General features: G+C 35.1%; 1 protein-coding gene across 1 annotated transcript in view; it reads left to right on the top strand.

The window, feature by feature from the left end:
• The window catches only part of tweek (transmembrane protein KIAA1109 homolog tweek), a 1,221,702-nt gene that overhangs the window by 1,173,839 nt on the left and 22,520 nt on the right, over positions 1–25,343 (top strand). Inside the window, 2 exon segments of the mRNA XM_090406645.1 lie at positions 16,783–16,965; positions 22,922–23,047. Coding sequence (XP_090262771.1) covers positions 16,783–16,965; positions 22,922–23,047 — 309 coding nt within the window.

Raw genomic sequence — 25,343 nt, 5'->3', positions numbered from 1 at the left:
TTTTTCTCTCTTTCCTTCATAATGTTTTCTTTTTTTTGAAGCTCCTGCTTTATATCGCTACTCATTCACTTAACCCCCACCTGGTTTATCCTCCTGACCATTTTCCATACACTACTGACATTCTTTCCTTATAGCTTCTTAAGTCATGCACTGCTGCAAGCTGCTTTCTAAGTCTGTCGTGATTACCAGCTTTTTTTAGTTCAACATAAACAACTGTTTCTTGACAGAGAATTTCACATGTTTAGCAACCTCCCAGAAGAAGACTACGTGAACTCTTTCTGCAATCAGAGGCAGAGTATCCACCTCCAATTGTAGGTTATGGATACATCTTCTGATGCTATTGCCAGATCCAACACTCTCAAATCCTTGGTTCCCCCCCCTTCCATGATAGGCTATTCGAGATAATTATTCTTTAGTAATAGTATAAATCTGTAAATGCATCGCATCCATATCTGTCTTCCTGTGGATCCTTTATCTATAGCAGCAACCAATGATATATTTTGTTCTATTGGCCTCTCACACCAGATAGACCTAAAATCCTCCTTAACTTCTGTTTTTGGTGGTTGAAGTATTTCAGCTGCCATAGCAGTACTTCTCCTGTCCTATTCCTTCTGTGCTTCCTGAAAATATAGTACCCCTTAGCAGTGGTGTAGCTAGAGATTTTGCTGCCCCGGGCGGTCACTCAGTTTGCCACCTTTCTCAATCCACACCAAAAAGTCAAACAATGTATAGGGAAATAAATTAAAACACTATGTTTATTTTTGAAGTAAAACTTTAATTTCAACATTATCAAATATTATTTTTCTTGCTTTTCTGTTAGCAAAATCGTCGATGACATTGGTGAAGTCTATTTTATAATAATGTAGGCAATTCTTAATCTATTTTATTTAGAAAAGCTCCTCTCACAACTAGCAACACTTACAGCAATTGTGAGGAAAATTCGCAGTAGTATTACAATGTTTGGAAATGAGTTCTCGAGATTGTATTTTAGAATTAACTGCAAAAGTTCAAAAAGGTTCAAAGTGCCGCCCCTCCCTAGCTAAGCCTCTGCCCCTTAGATTTTGTCCTTGTAACTATATCATTTTCTGTGAACCAGGTCTTGCTGTGTTGATAATTTTTGGCCTTGTGTTGATAATTTTTGTTAATCTGACTAACAATGCCAAAAATTCCTCTTCTTTATTTCTAATACTTCTAGCGTTCATGTACTTACATTTCAACATCCCCTTGGGCTACAGTTACACTTGTCATTACCAACCTGTTCAGATCTGAAACCTTTGAAACTGCATTTGCCATTGCATAATCATTTCTGTACACACACACACACACATATTTATTACAGAGGTGGCTGAACCCACACACTTGACTGTATTTCCCTTTCCTTCAATATATATATAGTTTCTCTGATTTTTCACTTCTATTCTCTCACTGAACAACTATCTCCAAACATCTAACTAAAACTATTCAAATACAGTTCATTAGGTATATACAAGTTCTTTTGTCCATTAAATTTCATTTCATATATCTATAAACTACACACCATTCCTCCGGTACAATTTAACTGACTCATTAGCAATCATGGCCCTTCTCATTTCAATGCTATTATACTGAGACATACAGAGACAGCAGACTCACAATCTTTACTTTTTCACTTTTTTGTTTAGCTTCTATCAGCAAATCTTTTATGTCATCTCTAATTGCATATTTCTCACTTTTTAAATCATTTGTGCCTACCAAAACAATTAATTCTTTCACATCTTTTGGCAGGCATAATTGCTTTTGAAAGTTGAGAAATATGCAATGAGAGAAGATATGAAAGAGTTGGTGATAGAAACTAAAGAAGAAGAGTGCAAAATAAAGATTGAGTCTGTTATATCTCTAAACCAACAGCTTCACTAACATCTTTGATCTTTGCACCTGGTAAACATGATTTTGTCACATTCTTATTCAGTATACATCTTATTATCTAACCATACATATATCAGGAGCTTATATAGCAAGTCTTTTGGCTAAACCAATTGAATGCCTTAGATGTATCAAGAGCAACATTTGAGATTTTTCCATGCATTTGGAATCTGTATTGGCATTCATTTATAAAGTACAGACCAAAGTTCCTTAGGTGCATTACTATTTTAAAGGAAATTCACAATAGCCATCCATTAGTGCATGCGTTTTCCTAAACCAAACCATTTCAGAAGTGTCTACAAGTTTACTCCATGCATCACCAATGTTTAAATTGCCTCTGTCATAATCAGAAATTATATGCCATTATTATATTTATCTGGTAGGAATATAGAAGATAAATATAAGAAAGGTGACAAAATGTTCTGAACACTATTAAAAAGCTGAAAAAATGGAGCAAAATCTACTGTAAAAGGAATCAAAGATGATAAAAGATAACAGGAAAGCTGAAGATAAATGACTTTCAAAGATTGGTAAATGAAACAAGAAGTGACAGAACAATGGTGGAAAATATTTGAGAGGGATGCAATCAGGAGCACATTGCAACACTTGAGGTGGAAAAAACCATCGAAAACCTGATCTATGAAAGGTAGCTGGAGTAGATGATATTTGACCTGATGCTCAAGTATTGAGGTATATAATTTTTACAGAGGCTGCACTGCATAATTCAGAAGGCATGGTCAGAAGATTGAATTCCAGATTATTGGAATGGAGCTCTCAATCCATAAAAGGGAAAAAAACTGAATGTGAAAATTATAGAAGAATTTTCCTATTGTGTGTTCCAGATAAGGTTTATGATGCAAACATACTTGAGAAGAGGTTGAGGAAAATGTGGAGGAGAAACTTGGAGAAGAACAAACTGGGTTTAGGCAAAATAAGGGTTGTCAGGATAAGATTTTCACTTTAAAACAAATAGTTGAGAAATCATGGAACATAATTGCATATATATTAAAGTTTTGTACTGCATATCTATCTAAAAAATATATATATATATATTAAAGTTTTGTACTGCATATCTATCTAAAAAAAAAAAAGCATTTGCTTGGCACCAAGAGAAAAGCTTTTCAAAATGCTACAATTGTATGGTGAAAATGGGACATTATATTGAGCAATGCATAGCTTATATTTAAGCTATATAAGTCAGCAGTTAGAATAGAAGCATGCATAGGAAGATGATTTGGTGTAAAATAGGTATAATGTAAGCATGCATTATATGAAATGCATTGCCTTGAGAGGGTGGTGAACATGAAGACAGTGGATGAGTTTAAGGAGTGGTAGTATCTTGAGTCTTGTGACTCCATGGAGGTCAGGAAAACAATAATAATATGAATAACATTATAAAAGGAAAGTGGCATTAAACCTGATATCAAAATTGAAAATATTATTCTCATCTCCTTATTTTATACAGATGATGTTATACTCCTAAATATGCTGCAGTTCATGATAGTGCTTCACAGTATAAATAACACCAAGAAATGGAAAAACTAAATTTATTAAACTTACTAATACTTGGCTGATTTTCTATCCAGTATCTTTGGAGCACAAATTATAACTATGACAAGCACACAGCACTGAACTAAATAATAGTGGAAACAGAAACAATGACATTACATAATGTCCTCTATGATCCAGATAAAATAAAGTTAATTTGGAGAAGTCAGGCTGTCAGGTCTCAGAATGATTGTCTCCGAGATCAATTAATACAACCATGCTTGTTTACATTGGGGAAGTGCTTCATAGCTGATGCTTAGTCTTAAAACATTCTCTCAGACCTATAGTGACTTCTATACAATATTGATATAGTATATGTGACACTTGCATGCCTTCTTCCATTTAATCCTAGGTGAAGAAGTATCCAGAGCATGTCTGCCCCTCCCAACTTGCCATGCAGATGATCACAGATGTAATTTGTGTGTTCTTCAGGCACATATTAACTGATATACCAGTCTGACTAACATAGGCTAAACTCGAGCACAAGGAACTTTATAAACTCCAGGATGTGCAATAGGATGAAGTTGATCTTTAAGAAAACAGACGAAGGTAGCTAGCTGAATGAGATTTGAAAGTGGCATGGAGATCATTTTTGCAGAAACTTTGGCTATCTTTTCTGATGCACACTTAATATATGGGATAGGAATAGTTTGATCAGGTGTGTTGATTTAAGGAGGGAAGAAGGTTGCATGCAGTATTCAATAAATTTAATGTTCATCTATTGATGTTGCTTATACCATGAAGCATTATTATAAATAATTAACCACACTATCTAGTACAATTCAGGCAGGATTCCATAAGTATTTAATAACTGCTGTAACAAATTTGGCATGAAAATCAGCAATAAAAAGACCAAGACTTAGAAAAATAGGCAGGGGCAGCTTGCATTCTGAAAACTGAGAACTTATAAGAACAACCTATAAAACAATTCATCTTTTTTTACAAAATTTTTAGTGAAAAGCAAATATTGGAGTTCCCATATTTAATTTGCTTTTAACTAAAAATTGTGGGAATAATAAATAATAGAATAAGCAAAGCTGGTATGGGAGGAGTTGGATGTTGACTGAATAAATTTATATGGGGAATAAGAGAGAAATTAGTCAAAACTACATTAGCTGTAGAAAAGACAGTGTTCAAACTAATTTTAAATTATGGATCTGAGAGAGGATAGGTCAAGGAAAGTTGAAATTTAGTCCCTGGTGAGTACATATAAGGAATTATTATTATGTGACACCTCAAAGGAGTCCAAGGACTCATTGAAGGAGGACACTCTACTCTACAACTCTGTCTCCACCACTTAATATACCATCTACACACACATACAATGCCAACCATAAGGACTTAGTAGCTATAAAGAACAATAAATAAATTATTAGATCATTTATTTACTGTTACAGAGGTGGAAATGGCTGTGGGACTGGATAGGACCAGAAACACATTTTATAGTTCATTGTGAGAAGCCATTCAATTGCATAATGCATTGGATGTTAGAAGTTCTTGCTTGAGATCACGTAGGTTAGATCATATAATATGAGCACAATGCAGTAAAGTTTTTATGATTCCAGTTTTGTTGGGAAGAATGGTGGGTGGAATATGCTGCTATATGTAGCAACCAGCAAAGGTCTGTTTATGGTAGATGGAGATAGTTAGTTTACTCAAAGGGGAGCAGTAAAGTAAGATATCTAAGAATGCCAGTTTGCTGTCCTTTTCTGCTCCACGGTGAAATTTATCTGGGAAGGGGGGGGGGGCATTATTTATTTTTGCTAGAAAGACATATAAAATGCCTTCTGATGGGGCCAGGAAATATGTCATCTACATAACATACCCAAAAAGCAAAGTTGAAGCTATATGGAGAAGAAAAGGATTTCTTCTGAGTGTTTGAAATAAAAGTTAAAAGTGCAGGAGAAAGTGGGCTTCCGATCAAGGCACCTTCTATCTGTTTATAAAGGCTTTTCTGGCAGATGAAATAACCATGGTGGTGGAATATAAAGTCAAATAATCTGACTATATTAGAATGGAATGCTTGTGAAAGTAAATGAAGGGAATTCTCAAGCAGGATATTAATAAATAAATATTCAGTGTTGAAGCTAATCTTTAAGTCCATAGGTTGAAGGGATAAATTCTTTACTTGAACTAGGAAATCTGAAGATTTTTTTTTTTTTTTTTGTGAAAGAGATGAATTATCAATTTTGGTGTTTAGCACTCAACATGAGTGCTAAACTTGGGTATGCAATACGTTGGAGAATCAGTGCAACCTATGATTGAGCAAAGAGGCACATCTTTGTGAATCTTGAGTAGACCATAAAAGAGAGAGGTGCCTCTTTGCTCAATCATAGATTGCACTGATTCTCCAACTTATTGCATAGCTAAGTTTTTATATCGACTGCAATCAAAATGGGTCTTTAGTTTGGCTATAGTATCTCAATCTAGACTGGTGACTTCATCAAGCAATAAGTTTAGCTTTTTGAGCTGACTATTTGTGGAGTTGTAATCAATAGCTTGATATACATACATATACAAGTTCCATAGAAATGGCACGTTATATAAATCGCGTTATGCGAGACTCAGATCACATACAAAAAGTAGGGTTAGGTTCCGAAATCGTTTTTTTTTTTTTTTGTTTGTTTTTTTTATTATATAAACAACGACATATCCAACAAAAATATTTTTTTATTTAATTTAGGTAATTCATGTAAGTTAAGAAAACATGTAAAGTATGACACAAATACATAGTATAAAATTATAAAAATTACAAATTGTAATTTTTATAATGTTAATTAAGATTCATTGCACATAATGCATAAATGTTTTAGGCAAAATAAAATAAAGTGCATATTTTAATCTTTCATAGCACGAGTATTTGAGGATCGGTTAATAAACATTGGTTTTGTCATGTAATCAATTGATGAATTACTACAAAACAGTAGAGTAATTCTATCGTTGGAAACTTTGAATCCAGGAGCAGATCTTTCATTTTTTGAAATATAGGTCCGTTTTGGCATATTTTTCCAATATATGCCAAATACACCCAGATTCATCCGCATTGAACACCTGGTCTGCATTATAAATGTTTATAAACTTTGAGAGTTTTTTGTTTAATAAGATTTCCATCCAAAGGAATTTTCTTTTGAATGCAATCTTCTATCCAAAGCATTAGAGATTTCTCCATTTTTCTCATTAGAATATCGCATACACAAGCAATGCACTTTGCACTTACCGTTGACCCAGCAATAAAGACTTTCTCAGATTTTATGTTCATTGTGTTTGATTGTTCGAATTGTTGATTCATTTAAATTCAAAGTCCTTGCAACAACTGGTTTTTTTCCATTTTTCAACTGATCCATGATTTTAATTTTTTTTCAATATTGATTTTTTTCAATGCAGTTTGTGGCCATTACTATAAAAATCATTTTTTTACATAAAAAAAAAAGCATTACATATTAATTATGTATATAACTCACCAGAAAATAAAGTGCTCAGCTTGAGATTATCACACTTATGATTTTTAATGCACTTTCCTGGCAGAAAACGAAGACAATTTTCAACAATAAACACAGTTAGGTCAGGTACTATATGAAGTCAATAATGTTTGCAATGCAAGAGTTCTGAAAAACCACACAACATATTGCAGCTCTTATAAGGAGGATACTGACATAAGACGTGCTTGTACCACTATGCGAAACTTTTTTAGACTGCATCTGGATAGTAATATGGTTATTACCTGATATCTCTCTCTCATAATGAGTGAACTATGGAAAGTTTTGTAATCAGCAAGTAAATGTTTTTTAAAAAGGAAATTCTTGTAACTTATCATATTACTCAAATCACAGCTTTCTTCTTATCTTCATCTGATTTTAATGTCTTAACAATCCAGAGATGGAACAACCATGTGACTATTATAAAAGTAGACAAAGAAAGTCTAATGGTTTGTTGCATAAGAGAAGTGTCAAATTACTGCAGAAAATACTTACAGAACTACTTAACAAGTGGCTATGGCAATATCAGGACTGGAGTGTTGATTATGAGAGAGAGGGTGAGGAAATGTAAATTGCAGAGCATGATGGAGGAGGAGAAGAGGTGATATCAAAGAGGGTGTTTGCAGAGTAGATGCCAGATTAATACAGAAAATACAAAAAAAAAAAAAAAAACCATGAAAGCTGACACCTGCCTTGACATATTTTTTTAATACGAGTCTTCCACTTGGTCAAGTTCCTAAAGAGTGGAAGGAGGGCAAGATTGTGCCACTTAATAAAGGAGGTGATCGAACTCAAGCATCAAACTATAGGCCTATCTCTGTGTCAGGTGTTGTGGTTAAGTTGTTGGAGAAGCTTGTGAGAACTAGGATCCAGAGTTGGGTTGACAACAATGGTATAATCTTTGATGGACAGCATGGATTTGTTAAAGGGAGGTCATGTTTTAGTAATCTGCTTACTTATTACAATAAAGTGACTGCTTCCTTGGACAGAGGAGAAGAATACACAGTAATATACTTAGATTTCACAAAGGCTTTTGATAGAGTGCTTCATGATAAGTTGACAGTCAAACTAGAGCAGATGGGGTTGGATATTAGATTAGTGCATTGGGTTGGAGACTGGCTATCTAATAGGTATCAACAAGTTGTGTATGGGGGTGCGATATCCAGGAAAAGGAAAGTCACTAGTGGAGTGCCTCAGGGGTCTGTTTTAGGGCCATTACTATTTAACTTGTATATTAATGATATTGATGAAGATTTGGATGGAGATATTCAGTTGTTTGCAGATGATGCAAAGTTGGGATGAACCATAAAGAGTAGTGAAGATGTTGTGGCCTTGCAAGAAGACTTGAATAAATTGAGCGATTGGGCACAGAAATGGGGATGTGAGAGTTCAATGTTGCAAAAAATAAGGTTTTAAAATTTGGAAAACAAAGATATGATGCAGAATTTATGCTTGGTGAGAATATATTGGAGGTAGAGGAAATAAGAGATCTGAGGGTGATAGTGGATAAGGATCTAAAATTTAGGGGACACATCGCCAAAATTGTGAAGACAACACAAAGGCTTCTGGGAATGGTGCAGAGGACACTGACGTGTAGAAGTAGGGAGATTCTTGTTCCGTTGTATAAGGCTTTGATTAGGCCACACATGGACTATTGTGCCCAGATTTGGTCACCGGGTTTTCAGAAGGATGAAGAGATGTTGGAAAGGGTCCAAAGGCCAATGACTAAGGTAGTTTCTGACCTCTGGAATGTTGAGCATGAGGAAAGATTGAGAAGATGTAATTTGCAGAGTCTGGTGGAGAGGAGGAAGAGGGGAGATATGATAGAGACCTACAAGTTGGTAAGAGATTGTTATAAGATCAGTGGTGGAGAAGTTCTACAGACAGATCAGGGGAGAAGCAGAGGTCATCCCTGGAAACTGTATAAAGAGGGTGTGAGTAGGGGAGTGAGAGGCAGGTTTTTTTCATGCAGAGTTGTGAATGATTGGAATGCCTTGCCTGAAGTTGGAGTGTGTTTAAGGCACGGTATGATGAGATGTGTGCGTGTGATAAAAGGACCTCCCAGATGAGTTTTTGACTCCATGAGGTCTTGGGGTAATAATAATAATAAGTTTATAGGGAACAGAGGAGTAAGGAATAATTTTTAATACAAGAAAAGTGGTAGGTGAATGAAAAAGCATTGCTGGAATATGTTGTAAATGTGAAGAGTCTGAGTAAGTTTAAGATACAAATGTTGGATTTAGTGCTCATTGAACTAGACCTCCCACATGTTGAATTGGATTTAAACGGTATTGATGCGAACACAGATTGATAAGAAAATAACTATTTATTAACTTAAAAGCTAATATTTCTTTGGTATTATATCCAGCATCTTCAGAGCACACAAACAAAGTTTGTTACAAATGTGAGACAACCACAATTCGATGTAACAGTGGGGCTAGTATAAGTAATTGCAGCATGCAACACAAGACTAAAGTCCTAATACGGCACCATCTAAGTTAAAAAATAAAAATAAATAAAACAAAAATAAAATAAATATTAATTTGGTCTTAAGATGATTGTCTCCCAAATCTTTGGTAGATTTATACGGCCATACTTGTTAAGGTTTGGAGTATGTTTTAAGGCTTCTTTTAATTCCACGAACAACCTCTCTGACTTGTAGAAGCTTCTGTGCAGTACTTTTAAGGACTACTATATTTTTTTCAAAACTTTGGACTACTGTTTTTTTTTTTAACTTAGATGTGCTGTATTAAGACTTTAGTCTTGTGTTGCACGCTGCAATTACTTATACTAGCCCCACTATTACACTGAATTGTGGTTGTTTCACATTTGTAACAAACTTTGTTTGTGTGCTCTAAAGATGCTGGATATAATACCAGCAAAATATTAGCCTTTAAGTTAATAAATAGTTATTTTCTTATCAATCTGTGTTCTCATCAATACCATTTAAATCCAATTCAACATGTGTGACGAACACATAAGCCTATCCACATGTTTAGACCTCCTGCAATGATTCTGTTGACTCTGTAGGCCTGAAAATATTTAAGATATACAGGTATCCCTTGCTTAGCATGGATTTGATTATCGCGGCGAAATTAATTGCGGCAATCCCTTGATATACGTGGCAAGAGTTTTGATTAACACGCCTTTAACCCTGAGAAGCTCGCAACTGATCTGACAGATACAAGCAAAATGTTTAATATAAATATTCTTACACAATTCATTGTATAGCTTGGAGGTCATGAGTAGCTGTGCATTCACATGTTACGAGTGATATTCCACACTGTTTTTTTCTGTCAGTTTGGTTTAACACATGTTATGTAAAGGTTTGTGATATTTGACAGTAGACTGTATCTGAGAGATACTACGACCGCTGATGTCAGTATGGTATGGTTTAGTTTTTTTTTATTCTTTGTTCAATAATTTTTAGATTGTAACTGAAAATAAATAAACCATCATGTATTCCAATAGAGTGCCAAAGACTTATTTATCATACATGTCCTCTAGGAGATGTGCATGACATTTATGGAAAATACTAAGGAAAGTGATCTGGAGCTTACTCCACCTTTACTACGAGTTGCCCATAAGGTTATTTATGCTTGTATCCGTCGAAACTTTTAGTTACTATATATTCAGCAAGAAATTCTAGTAGTTTCTCTATTCTGCTTTGAAATAATGTTGGATTCAATATCCACTTAATTTGTACCATCATGTATTATATTTGCAGTGTTTTTTTCTTTATGTTTTATTGCTTGTTTGCCGAAGTATGGAGAGTCATTTTGCTTGTTATCGTAGAATTTATGCCTATAAGGAAAAAAACTAAAACTGCTCAAACGACTCTTGATTACTTCTTTTGATAAAAAAATTGCATTAAATAATGTAGGTACAAGCATTTATTAAACATTTACTTTGCATTAATTTTTCTTTCCTAAAAGAGTACCGCATAAAATGAATTATTAATATAGTTATCGATCATGGACGAATTGTAAATTTTACCATTGATTATTAGATTTGATTAATGTGATTTTGATATACGCAGTAACATTGAGGGATTAATTAACCGCGTTAAACGAGGGATACCTGTTAAATCTGAAGGCAAAGCAGATCTCCTCTGTTTATTTCTTCCTTTTCTTAGATTTTATTTCCGACTAGAGTCAAAATCAAGTCTTCCTTCGTGCGCCCAAGCGCCGTGCTGTGCAAACGCCACATCCACTGAGCTACACAGGCTCTAAATTCATTAAAAAGGCAAATCTTTATTAAGGTAAATGTCAGTGATACATAACATAATGAAATCGTTTAAAAATTGTGCAAATTAAAATAGATGCTGTATAAATAATTAATTTTTTGCTGAGGATCGTCAATTCAACAAATCCATCAGTAACATCGCTCATTGGAAAAAATGATAATGCTGTGAAGCATTTAATTTTCATGCTGAATGCAGCATCTGCTTGATAGCGTAACTTCAAACCAATGGCAACAATTTTGCAATAAAGATTTTGTGCCATATGAAATAAACAACCTGTTATAGTTGTTGATGTAAATATGTTAGAAAAAGCTTTGATAGTTGCTTTCTCAAAGTCAACCATTAATGTTTCGGGATCTAATAATGAACGTAAGCCCTTTAAGGCACTGAATAATCTGCTGTAAGTTAATTCTGATTTGCCAGGAAACAAAGCAAAAAGCCATGCCATGGAATCCTTAGGGGTCTCATGCCAGTCCCAAGCCTGGATAAAGGAAGAGGAGGGTCAGTCAGATTAGTGTCGATGCTCTGACTGTAAAGAAAAAACACGATTGTTATCTGATGCATATGCGATCAACAGCTACAACATGCCGGCTCAGACGTCACCCGGATCAACAAGGTCCGTGATATCAATCATGTGATTCCATATCATACTCATTACCTGGTGGTGATACTTGCTTCAATTCTTCAGTCAGTTTCCCAACGTTATCTAAATCTTGCGTTTTTTCATATAACTCGCTACAGTATCTTGTCCATCGCTGTACAATTTTATCTTTATTCATCAATACTTTGCCTTTTTCGTCTTTAACTGTGGTCTGTTTTGGTTGCCACCTTCTATTAATGGTTCTAATCATTTTGTACACCACCCTAGTTTTATGCTCTCCATAGTACTGTTCTATATTATTGCATTGGGCTTCTAACCGTTTCATCTTATCCAGCTGACTGCTTTTTTCACCTAATTACACTTTTTTTCTATATTGGTCCTCTATTTGTTCTGATGTACCCCTTCTTATCTTCAACATTCTTTTCTCCTGTACTAACTTTAGTGTTTCTTGTCTAATCCATTTCTTCTTGATATTTTCTTCTTCTAGTACTGTTTCTTCAACTGCATCTTCTAGTGCCTTCATTACTCCTTTCACTCTTAGATTCGAATCCTTTTCTTTGTCCACACTTTTAAGTTTCTCCTCTAACACTGTTTTGGACCTTCTTCCTATTTCTGCTTCACTTATTTTTGCTCTCTTCGTTTCTAATGATGGGGTGTATATTTTCTTTTTTATTTTCAACTTGATGTTTGCAATCACTGAACTATGATCTGAGTCTATATCTGCTCCTTAAAAAGTTCGACACTGCTGTGCTGATGCTATCCATCTTCTTTTAATCATAATCATATCCATCATGTTCTTGGTTTTCCCATCATTTGATCACCACATCCATTTTCTACACTCCTTTTGCTGGAATCTTGTGTTACAGATCATCATATCATGGTCCACAACAAATTCTAACATTTTTTCAGCTCGTTCATTTCTTTCTCCGAAATCATATTTTCCCATGACTCTTTCCCAACCATCATTATATATTCCACCTTTGGCATTCCAATCTCTTTCAATAATTAGTACATCTTGCTTTGGTATTGTTTCTATTGTCTCTGTCAGATCTTTGTAAAATAAGTCAATTGAAGGTGAGTTAGTCGATCTCATACGGAGGTAGCAGGGTTTTTTCTCCCAGAAACTCGGGTTTTTCATCCCGCATACAGACAAATCGACCCTTCAACACACACAATTTACAGACAAAAAATAATAGCTGCGGTGGTTGTGGGCAGTAGATGGCATTGATGTAGGTGATTGGTAGTAGAGGTTCTGTGTAGTAGTGGAGACGGAGAGTTGTATAGTAGGTGTCCTCCTGCGATGAGTCTTCGGACTCCTTGGAGGTATCACAAATAATAATAATAAAGTCAATATCCTCATCGGTGCTGTCAGATGTGAGTGCATATATGTGGACTATTGATATATTAAATGGTTTTGCTTGAAATCTTGCTGCTATGATTCGTTTATTGACTGGTTTGTAGCCTGAGAGTGATTTTCTAGCTGTTTTGTTAAGAAGGAAACCAACTCCTGCTTCATGCTTAGTGTCATGCCATGACCATATGACTTCGCATCTATTTATATTTTCTGCTGATGTCCATTGCAACTCCTCCAGTCTTAGTATATCACACCGATATCTCTTCATATCCTCGCAAAGTAATTCTAGTGTGCCTGTCATTCAAAGGGTCATTCGATGTTCCTACTGATAATAGTGCTCTTAGTTTCAGTTTCTGTTTCCTTTCAGTATCCGACTTTTCGATCCACCCCCCCACCCCCAATCGCTCGATTGGTATTGAGGACCTTGTTGATCCAGGTGACATCCGAGCTGGCATGTTGAAGCTGTTGATCATATAGGCATCACATAAGAATCATGTTTTTTCTTTACAGTCAGAGCATCAACATTCATCTGACTGACCCTCCCCCTCCTTTATCCAGGCTTGGGACTGGCATGAGACCCCTAAGGATTCCGTGGCAGCTTTTTACTTTGCTTCCTGGCAAATCAGAATTAACTTACAGCAGATTATTCAGTGCCTTAAAGGGCTTACGTTCATCATTAGATTGTGAAACATTAATGATTGACTTCAAGAAAGCAACTATCAATGGTTTTTCTAACATATTTACATCAACAATTATAACAGGTTGTTTATTTCATATGGCACAAAATCTTTATTGCAAAATTGTTGCCATTGGTTTGATGTTACGCTATCAAACAGATGCTGAATTCAATATGAAAATTAAATGCTTCACAGCATTAGTATTTTTTCCAATGAGTGATGTTACTGATGGATTTGTTGAATTGACGATCCGTAGCAAAAAAAGGTAATTATTTATGCAGCATCTCTTTTCATTTGCACAAATTTTAAATGTAAATGATTTCATTATATTATGTATCACTGATATTCACCTTAATAAAGATTTGCCTTTTTAATGAATTTATAATACCCTTTATCATCCATTGATTATTTACAAAAATTAATGCAAAATGTCTTATGCTGTAAGATATTTTTACAGAAAATTTGTTTACAGCAAATTTTCTGGTCACGAATGGTTGATAGGAGATTAGTAACAATGTAAACTTAATCATGTAGTACAGACATACTAATCTGTACACCCTTTGAGGGTACATATCAGGTAATTGATGATGAGGATGAAATGGTGTTACTTTCTAATCTCTAAAGATCTGTGTAGCTGATAAAATCTTAACTCTGCCAGTTTCATCTTCCATTAAATCAACATGATTCTCTCTCTGTCTCCCTCCTTCCACTCCCTTTGGATTTTTCAGAGTTCTTTCATGTCCTCTCATTCTCTACTTATGTTATTTCAAATCATTCACCCTGTGTCAAACTATTATTCTCTCTCTCTCTGTCCCCCATTCTAACATCAGTCATATATTGAACTTTGGCACTTGGAACATGTGATTTAGTGTAATCACAAATTACTTTTTTTTTTTTAAAATAATGATCCCACACATGAAAGGTCACAAGACCTATAAAGACAATGCCATGAACAAGTAATTAAGGAAAAAGAAATAATCTATTGACATGTTTTTTGAAGAGTTGGGATCTCATTGAGAAAAACACTATGGGGAGAGATTGCTCCAAAGAACAAAGGTGGATGGAATGAAGGAAGATGATGAGAAGTTCATTTTGGATTTTGACACTGTATGAGTGTTGGCCAGTGACTGCTCTAGTTCTTACATGATTAGATGACAGTAGAAGAATGGTAGCGACAAGTTCATTGGAACAGTGCTTATGAAAGTACTTAGAGAAAAGATAGTGTGGAAACCAGTGGCTGCCGGTGAAAATTTTAAGTGGGGGTGCTGCATATACAAAATAAAAAAAAATAAAAATTCTTTTTTTCCTAATCAGTAACCAATTTATTAATAAATAAATTTACATATTAAAAAATTGCTTTATTAAAAATATTTCACCCTCACCACGAACAAACACCAATAATAAAAGTTTCGTATCTCAGAAATAACGCACAAGCATTCAATACACTGCCCAAATGAGCAGTGTCAGAATGACTTGTAACATGCAATCACAAGCGCAAATGAATATCAGTAAGTCTGGCTGCATTTGGCCAAACACAATAATTCTGACACTGCATTAGATCGCAGTGTATTTGTTTCGTGTAACGATAATTGAAAAAATATAATTCTTTTCATATTTTCAACAGTGACACTCGTCATAATTCAGCCTTGTATCTATAATAAATAAATAATTATATGTTATTTTGACAGAATAAAATAAGATTTGCAAAAAATAGTTCACCCTCACCACGAACACGAACCAATAATAAAAGTTTCGTATCTCACAGAAATAACGCACGCACACATACGATACACTGCCCAAACGAGCAGTGTCGGAATGACTTGTAACGTGCAATCACAAGCACAAACAAATATCGGCGAGTCTGGCTGCAATTGGTTGAACGTGATAATTCCGACACTGCATTAGATCACAGTGTATTTGTTTCGTAATCTAAAAGCATTAATCAAACAATTCCAATTATTAACTATTCAATCACTGTGGAAACATAAGCTGTAACCTTTAACATGTTATATTGCATTTATATAATGTTGTAAGCATTATTATTATTTATAAACACACACAAAATTTAAATTTTTCATTTTTTCCTTAGGAGTGCTGCAGTGTCGCAGTGCTTATGTATGGGCTGCCACTGGTGGAAACAGAGCACATATAGAAAAGTTACAGAAGATGGGGGGGGGGGGGAGAGGTTCTCTGAGAGAGAGAGGGAGAGATTGCCTATTAAGTGGACTGCACTCTTCTGTATGTTATCAAGAATTTTTATTGAGGTTTTGATTGCACCACTCAAAATCTGACAAACCTTGGACTACTGTTCCAAGGTTGGTCAGATCTGAGATTTATAAAATGTTAGCTGAAATTCACTAAGTTGTCTTCACCTCATTTGAGAATGATGAGGTGATCAGTAATTAAGTCATTGGTGCTAGATCTTGAGGCTTGAATCATTTGAGTGCTACAGGGTTTCTTGAATGAGGAACAAGAATGGAGAATACTGTCATTAGCAAAACTATGGATCGGATTTGAAGTTGGGGAGAGAAGGTCATTGAAGTAAAGGAGAAACAGTGAGGGAGAGAGTATAAAACCCTGAAGTTACTCTAGCATTAATAAGGAAATATGACAAGATTAAACAGGCAATCCAATCACAAAACACAGGAAGGAGACCATAAGATTGTAGTTTTCTCAGGTCTTGATGCCAGACATTATAAAATACTGTATCATACTATCTCTCTCTCTTTTTTTTTTATCCTCCCCATACTCGTGCATTATTTCATACGTTCCTTTCTCTTTCCTCACACTTCATTTTTCAGTCACCATTACACTATACTATAATATTTATAAATTAATCTCTAAATTTATGTGGCATTCATTCTCATCTTTTCATAAACATTTACTCTAAAATGCAAAGAAAATATTTAAGACTGCAGAAAGCTAAATTCACAGATATGCATTTCCTTTAGTGATTATTTAATTTATTTTGTTGTTAAAAGATGTTGGAAGATTCCCAGTTCTTGAGCATGAACGATCTGATGGTTCTGGAGATAGAAGAGCATCCATGTCTTCTAAGGGTCCTGAATTTAATCATAATATGGAAGTTATTTTTGCACTTCCTAGCCTACAGCTTCATCTGAAGACAGAACATTTGCAATATACTAGAGTTTCATCTCTATCAGGTAAAATTTCTTTTATGTGAAATGCTCTCATTCTTAGATTAATATTGATCTGTTCAATCATAACTGAGTATTGACCAGTCTAAATATAACCATTTAGTTTAATTAGTATCAATAAGAAAATCAAAAATATGATAATGAACATAAAACAAGGCTTGAATTAGTATATTATGCAACAATATACAGTGCTATCTCGCTAATCCGAACAAATAAAAACCATGCTCGTTCGGATTAGTGAATTTTCCACCAAGAGACAACAATAATTAGCGTTTAAGAAAAAATAATCAGATTCTAATGGTACATCAATTTAATTCTGTAAATAAATTAACTGATAGAAAAAAGTTACTGTACTGTAATGTAAAACAAAACAAAAAAAACAGTACACAAGTTTACTTTAGTAAAAAATTTAATTTGTATGCACTTGTATTGTTGAGGATTCTGATTTAATAAAATTGCATAGTTCAGTATGTAACTTAATTTGCATAAAAAATATCACTTTCTTGTACACAACACAAAAAAAGTTTCACAAAATAACACACACAATAAAAAAGTTTTTATTTCTTTATAAAAAAGTCACTGATTTTCTTTTGCTTCTTCAAATGCTTCTTCTCGGAGCTGCATTAGCAACAAAATTTTGTGGAATGGCGTATCATTCTACTTAGCACATTCCATACACATATTAAAACTGTCAGCTGCCTCTTCATGTATAATAAAATTAGTTTAATCCTTTATCCAAGTGTGAGCAAACAAAGTTTGCGCCTGAAGTATCTTCAGGACTAGGGTAAAGTGATACAACACCAGGGCAACTCGTTGCAAACAACTTTGTTTGCTCACACTTGGATAAAGGATTAAACTAATTTTATTATACTCTAACCAAGTGAAAAAATAAACTTTCAACTTCTGCCTCTTCATGCTTTACTTTTTTTTCTTTGAGTTCTTCATGGTCATCATTGTCTTTTAATTCATTCTGTAGCATCATATTTATAATTTCAGCATCTTATTTGATTTCGAATTCACTTTCAGTTCTACCTGTAACATTTAAATTAAACCATTCCGTAACATCTGTTTGTGAAATATCAACATCTGAAATTATATTTTTAACCAAATGATGCACATTCTGAATTTACTCTTTTTTGTGTATATTTGTGATTCATGCCGACAATACAGTATGTACTTTATAGTATAAAAATGCAAACGTGAACACACAATAAATCAAAATAGGCCTCCATTATAACCGTGCAATTGGCAGTATTTTATGAAAAAAATACTGTACTGTAATAATAATAAAATAAATAATAACAGTTAAAATAATAATTATTAAATAAAACTTTTATTACGTATTTAAACCGCAGTTCGGATTACTGGAGGGTTCGGATTAGCGAGATACCACTGTACTAACATCTGTAAGTTTTAGATCAATATACTTTTTTAAATAAACTTTCATGTGTCTATGTGTTCAATTGTTTTTAAAAAACACTTATTATGCAATAACAATAGTTTAGCTATAATATCAAGCTTTATATGTAGCTTGATTTTAATTTTAAAAAAAAATTAGAATAATTTGTGCTAATATGTTAATTTTAATATTAACATAATGATAGTACTATCATAGCACCCTGAAGCCTGATGGTAATAATAACACCAGTATGTCTGTAATAGTTTTAATTTTCATAATAAAAAAAAAATATTGAATTGGTTTTGATATACTAATGTTATAAATACAGTACTCAATCAATTTTCTTCCATCAGGCACATTCTTCCATTTGCAAATCAATCATATGGCCCTCTGTGGTAGAAAAATTGTTATATGGCACCCAATCATAACTTTTATTATTAATATTATTATTATCTGAGACCTCTAAGTGTCAAGGACTCACTGAGAGGTCACATCACTTAATAGCAGCTGTGATATCTTCTCTTCAACTCATTCATACCAGATGTATTCATCCCTTCAGCAGACAAACTGTTTCACTTACTCACTACTTTTTTCACCACACAAACTCAACTTCTATTTCCCCTTGTCATCTCCCCACCTTCCACATGACAAAAAAAAATTCCATCAATTGATATCCTGTAATACCCTTTCAGAAAGTTAGGTTACAGAAAGTCAGGCCTCATATGTCACCTCTCTTTTGCCTGCAGCTCACATACTCTAAAGCTCTCCTCATTATTTACATTCCCTAATCATGATAATAATAATATCCTTATAACTCTTCTTTAAATCCCATTCCACATCTTCTTCATCCCCTCAGTACCCAGAATACCAAATCTTTGCACAGTAGTAAAGGTGCAGTCTCACCAAGGCCTAGTATAGGTAAAGAATTTCTTTATCCTTACATATCAATGTTTATAATAAATTTAGTTTAATCCTTTATCCAAGTGTAAGCAAACAAAGTTTGCGCCTGAAAATATCTTCAGGACTGAGGTAAGGTGGTACATCCCTTGGCAACTCGTAGCAAAAGTGGGCCAAGCTGTCATCACTCCTTGTCTCAGTATCTCCCATATAATGCAAAGCACATCTCCTTGCAGACATGTATACTGCTATGCATTAAGGGAAGGGCCACTGGGTCTGCCTCTCATTGACGAGACCTCAATAAAGGTTGAAAGCGGTCTGGGTAGTGGCCCTTTCCTTAATGCATAGCAGTATACATGTCTGCAAGGAGATGTGCTTTGCATTATATGGGAGATACTGAGACAAGGAGTGATGAGAGCTTGGTCCACCTTTGCTACGAGTTGCCAAGGGATGTACCACCTTACCTCAGTCCTGAAGATATTTTCAGGCACAAACTTTGTTTGCTTACACTTGGATAAAGGATTAAACTAAATTTATTATAGTCTTACCAAGTGCAAAATAAACTTCCAATATCAATGTTTGTTTCAGTGTCACAATTATCTTCTAATTGTATTTGTAATTTTTGCTATGTGACTGTTGAACTTCAACTTCTTATCTACCATAACGCCACGATCTCTAGCTTTGTCAGTTTTTCCAAGCATAATCCCACTAATATACCATGCTATAGTGCATAACTTTATTATTATTATAATCAAGTTATGCAACTCTCTGTCTCCACCACTCAATCCACCAAGTACAACGAACCACAACTACACCAATGGCATCCACCACCAGTAGTATTTTCACAGACAATCACAAAATCCATGCCCATGGCAGGATTCGAACCTGCAGTCCCTTTTGGCTGGAGAGTGGATATGCCAACTGCTCGGTCAACTAGGCCTGCACTTGACTCAACTTGACAGCCATTATCAGTTGCCTACAGTTCCAGCCGGTTCAAATCATTGTCTAAGTGCTTTATCAGTAGCATGCCCTGCCTATCTTTTCATCATTAGCAAATAAGTGAACATCTCCTGTCAAGTCCTTCCCAGCTTCAAACTCATTCATATATCTCACTGATATATATATATATATATATATACACACACACACACACACACACACATTATCATTATTGTATAGATAGATTGAACAGTAATGGTCCAAAAACTGATCCCTGGGGAATGCTACTGGTCACCTTAAATCTGGCAGATTCATGCCCTTATATACCACTTTCTGATATCTGTTCATCAGCCACCCGCTTATCCAAGTCAATAGTTTATATTCCAATCCTTTCTCTCATTCCTATTCATTTTTATTTCAATCCTATCAATTTATGCAACAGCCTTTCATTTCATCCTGTCAAAAGCCTCAGCAAAGTTAACAATACATCATAGTATATTTCTTTTATCCAACTCAGCCGTAACATAAAATATGAGCAGATTTCTCAGACATGACCTCCATTTAGTAAGCCAATACCGTTCTTTGCAAAACATAGCTTCTGTCAACTCATTTCTCTGTGCAGGTTTTTTACCAACTTCTCTAAAATCTTCAGCACCACTCCAGAGAATCTAAGAGTACAATTATTGGACATTAGTTTTTGCGCCACCCATGAACAATGGGACTCTCATACACGCTTTCCATTCCTATGGAATCTTTTCTGAGATGACTCAAATTATACAACCAGGCCAAGAGCCTAACCAGTTCATCTGAATATTCATTTAGCATGTATCGTCATACCATTTGGCCATATTGCCAAATTCTTATCTAGATTATGCAACAACTCTAGAACTTCCTTCTCATGCACCTCTATCTCTTTGTGCCAGGTTTGCTTCTAATACAAGGGTACTGTCTGCATTCAGTAAATTATTTTTCCACATTCATTCTTTCTTTTACTAGCAACATAGTGATAAAATTTTATTGGGTTGTCTTTAACTTGTACAATCAATTTCATTTCATACTCTTCTTATTAAGACAACTTCACTTTACATACAGTACTTGTAACTTGTCTGGCCTGTGCTTAATATACATTATAACTCCTCTTATCCTTATTGTCGCTTTTCAAATCATCTTCTTATGGATCTCTTACATAATAAAGTTGCACATGCATTTTATTCCCACTCAGTTTGTTCTTTGCACTCTGGGGGATACATTCAGATACAGCATCATTTAAGCATCTTTACAAAGCTTCTCATGCACTGCTGATATCCTTCCCATTTAGTAACTAAGTAGAGTAGAGTGCCCTCCCACAATGAGTCCTTGGAAGTCATGTAATAGTAACATTTATTATTTAAAAAATGTTAGCCTCTCTTCCCTAATGGAGAGAGTTCCCCCCCCCCCCCCCCCCGAAGAAGAAATTGAGAACCTCTGTACAGAAGATGAGTGAGCTGTCTAGTTTAGTTAAGTGTATTTTAATTTTTGGAAACTGGTATTAATAGCTACTTACTAAAACTCTTTCCTGAAGATAAATGTCTTGGTTTTCTTCCAGTATGTATGTATTTGATTTCCATATTATAACTTCTTATTTAAAAAATAAAAAATAAAATTTTAAAAAAATGCTAACACCTTTCATTCCCACACAGGGAGTAGGCAAGGCCATTTTAGCCCTATCTAACTTTTGGAGACTGAGTGGGCAGTTCCGTCTCCAATGGTAGCCAATCAGAGATAGCTTGCCCAAGGCTATCAGTAACTTAAGTAGCTGCTGTGAAGAGACGACTTAACAAGTGCTGCCATCTTGTGGTCCTTAACCCTAACACATATTTTTAATGTCTGAAATAGTGTGGATTCTATGGTCGATTTTCTTGAGTTTCCAGGAGAAAAAAATCAGCTTGTCCATGCCAGAGATCGACTAACTCGGGAACTGGTCAAAAAAAGACTTTAAGCACCAATTAAATGTTGAAGAATTTATTGACATTTGACCTCAGTCTTCAGTGGAATGATAACCAGCCACATGTTGATGGTCTGCTATGTGCATATGTTAGAATTTGTATATATATTCATCACATATTTCCATCAAAACAAGAAAACTCTGCCAATCACTAAGTGTCTTTTCTGTGTTGAGATTCTTATTGGAATGAATGTTTTATAATGAAAATAATTATATGACTGGCTAACTTAGTCTTGCCTGAAAAGGCCTAATAAAGTTACAGCCTTCATAGGTTTGAATCTCTTTCCAAATGATGAATACTATGTATGAGTAGGTTTGGTGTGAGAACGCAGTGAAAGCTGAAATGCATTACCTGCTGGGGGGGGGGGAGAGAAGTGTGCAGACAGTGAGTAATTTTAGTTAGTTATTCCTGTGTGACATCTTTGGACACCGTATGGTCATTCCTATATCTCATAGGATTTTCGGAGCCTGCTAGAAGCTAGGGTCGCAGATCAACATCCATGTCCCTGGTGGGATTTGAACCCGCAGCCTCTTGGGCCCAAATTGGACTTCCCACAATGAGTCTCTTGACTTTATGGAGATCGAGTGATGATAATAATGATATTATTATAATATAAATAGATGATGATGATATTTATTGCTTTCAAAAAATAAAGTTTGTATGAAAAATGCTTTATTTTGTTCTCTTTATTGCATTAAACTTTGTATTAACTCACTAAGATTTATGTATATTTTTTACTTAGATTTCAAGCCAACTGTGGAATGTAGTTTTGTGACAGAATTTGATGATCACATATTTGTAGCAGTAGATGCCGAAGCCTTCTTCTTTCTGCATGATTTAATTACATCTTATGTTAAGGAAAGGGACCGTAAGTCTGAACTCCTTTATTTTATGAATTCTGCAGTGATTTGTCGTCACATTATTATCATACCATTTCAGCCTCTTAAATTCCATAGATCATTATGGAAGATCCACTGTACATTTTTTTTTTATTATTCATTTCCCAATTTCCCAAAGTGCACTTGTCCATATCCACTCTCTCTCCCTCCCTCTCTCTCTCCATTCTGTCAGTGCAGTGCAAAGAATCTGTGTTTATTTGTACTTTTTAATAGAGAAATTTGATGGCTAATTAACAAAATAGAAGTAAAATAATTTAATCCATTATTTCACCTAATAGCAAGTGAGACATTTTCAAGGATAAAGATAAGAACATAGAATATCAAGCAAGAATACAAAAATTTTGACTATGCCTCCTGGACACATTCAAGGTGGCTTTTTTTATTTATTTAAATACAGAATTATCATAGTGGAGACGACTTCCCAGTGATGGTTCAAGCCCTTTTCATTCTTATTCTTTGCTCTACTTCTGATTTTTTTATTACTCTCCTGTCTTCCAGACTACCATCACCGGGATCCAACACCTTGCCACTGTATTTGCTGTGCAGTGTAACCTGTGGATATCCAGAAAAGGAGATCCTGGTAGTCTTGCACAACTTTGGCTTCTGCTTTAGCAAGATAGACAGTCCTGGATGGCCCAACCAGGATTAATTTGCTAATGGACTTCCACTGCAACACCCTTGAACTTTGCAGGCATCTCCTTCCACATGTTCCAGGGACAGAGACCAAGGCTTGCTCCTCTAGTGCTCATGACTTCTAAGGTAGCCCAGGCATTCCACTCCCAAGGACAGTTATTAGTTGCCATACAGTGGGCATCCATTTGTGGCTATAAAGCATTTATGGCTTTTTAAATCATAGAATCAGAAACTGAAACCAGTACACCACTTTTCTTGCTAATACATTTCCCTTCTTCATCCAGAAGGGTTTGGAAGGATCACAAAAGTCCATAAAGAAGCTCTATTCAGGAGATAGACTTATCAAAGCATCAACTAAACACAATCAGAATAGTTACTTCATGCAACAACTAATCAGGGGGGAAATACCAATTATGGTTACGCTCCCAGAAAACTTTAATAGAGACTAATCAGTATGAAGTTGCTCCTGAGGGCATGTCAAAGATGGTTCCGCTACACAAAAATTCACTAATAAAAATAATATTGGAATGTGAACCTCAGAAGGTCAAAGAAATGCCTCGGGACCATCTTCAAATGGCATGTATACCTCTGTTCCTGTGATATCGTGGATATTTTTCCTCATGAAGAAGAAATGATGAATACTGGCCATCCTCAATTGTCTAAAAAGAAAAAAAAATCTAACATAATGAAAACATTCCTACAATGAGATTGACATGGATTCTTTAAAAACATGGATGCCATCAAGTTCCTTTTGCAGAAGTATAAACCGATATGCTTCTGCCTGCAGAAAACAAACCTAAAGCCGAGAGATTACCCAACATTACAAAATACTACCATCATTCATAAGGACAGGACAGAAGATGGACTTACCAATGGAGAGGTTGCCATCCTTGTGGGTAGCCATATCCCCTTCCAATAATTTTCCCTCGATGAATGTAGAGGGACTTGCTGTCTGACTCAGTTGGTACACTATTAACAATATGCTGCATCCACATCTCTCTTGTCACAGCTCTCTCAAGATGATTTTGATAAAGGCATATTGCAGTAATCACCCCTTTTAATGGGGGATTTAAATGGACACAATACTGTGGGGTTGTGCTTGTACAAACATCAGCGGAAGAGTTGTTGAGCATGTGCTTGACAACAACAATAATCTCTGCCTCCTAAACACAGGAAGCAACATCTTCTTCCCTATGCCTACATGAACATTCACTGTAATGGACTTAAGTATCTGCTCACACTTTCTTTTCCCGCTTGAAGAGTGGGAAACTTAAGAGAATTTGTTTGGGAGTGATCACTTCCTCATGATATCCACTTTCCTGCATGGGAAATCATGCACTATATCATGATAGAAAACTTAGCAAGCTGAACTGGCTCTTCTTCCATCAGGAATGTAGTGAATAACGTGACAGTTTATTGTACAAGTCACCACAACTGCAATCCCTAAAACAGCTATTTGGTTTCCATATTTCATTAACCCATGGTGGAATGATGATTGCACAACAGCCAAAGAAGCTCAGAAGAACACTTGAGTTTTTTTTCGAAGATGCCCCACAACAACAGACCTCATTGCTTTCAAATTTTTCAAGCTCAAACAAGGCACATCTGTCATCAGAATCCTAGATCTGATAT

This window comes from Typopeltis vanoorti, chromosome 16, assembly GCF_054136105.1.
Source record: "Typopeltis vanoorti isolate ZY-2024b chromosome 16, IOZ_Tvanoo_1.0, whole genome shotgun sequence".
Classification (NCBI taxonomy): Eukaryota; Metazoa; Arthropoda; class Arachnida; order Uropygi; family Thelyphonidae; genus Typopeltis; species Typopeltis vanoorti.
The sequence above is the reverse complement of the archived record's forward strand: the minus strand, read 5'-3'. Positions and strand labels throughout refer to the sequence as shown.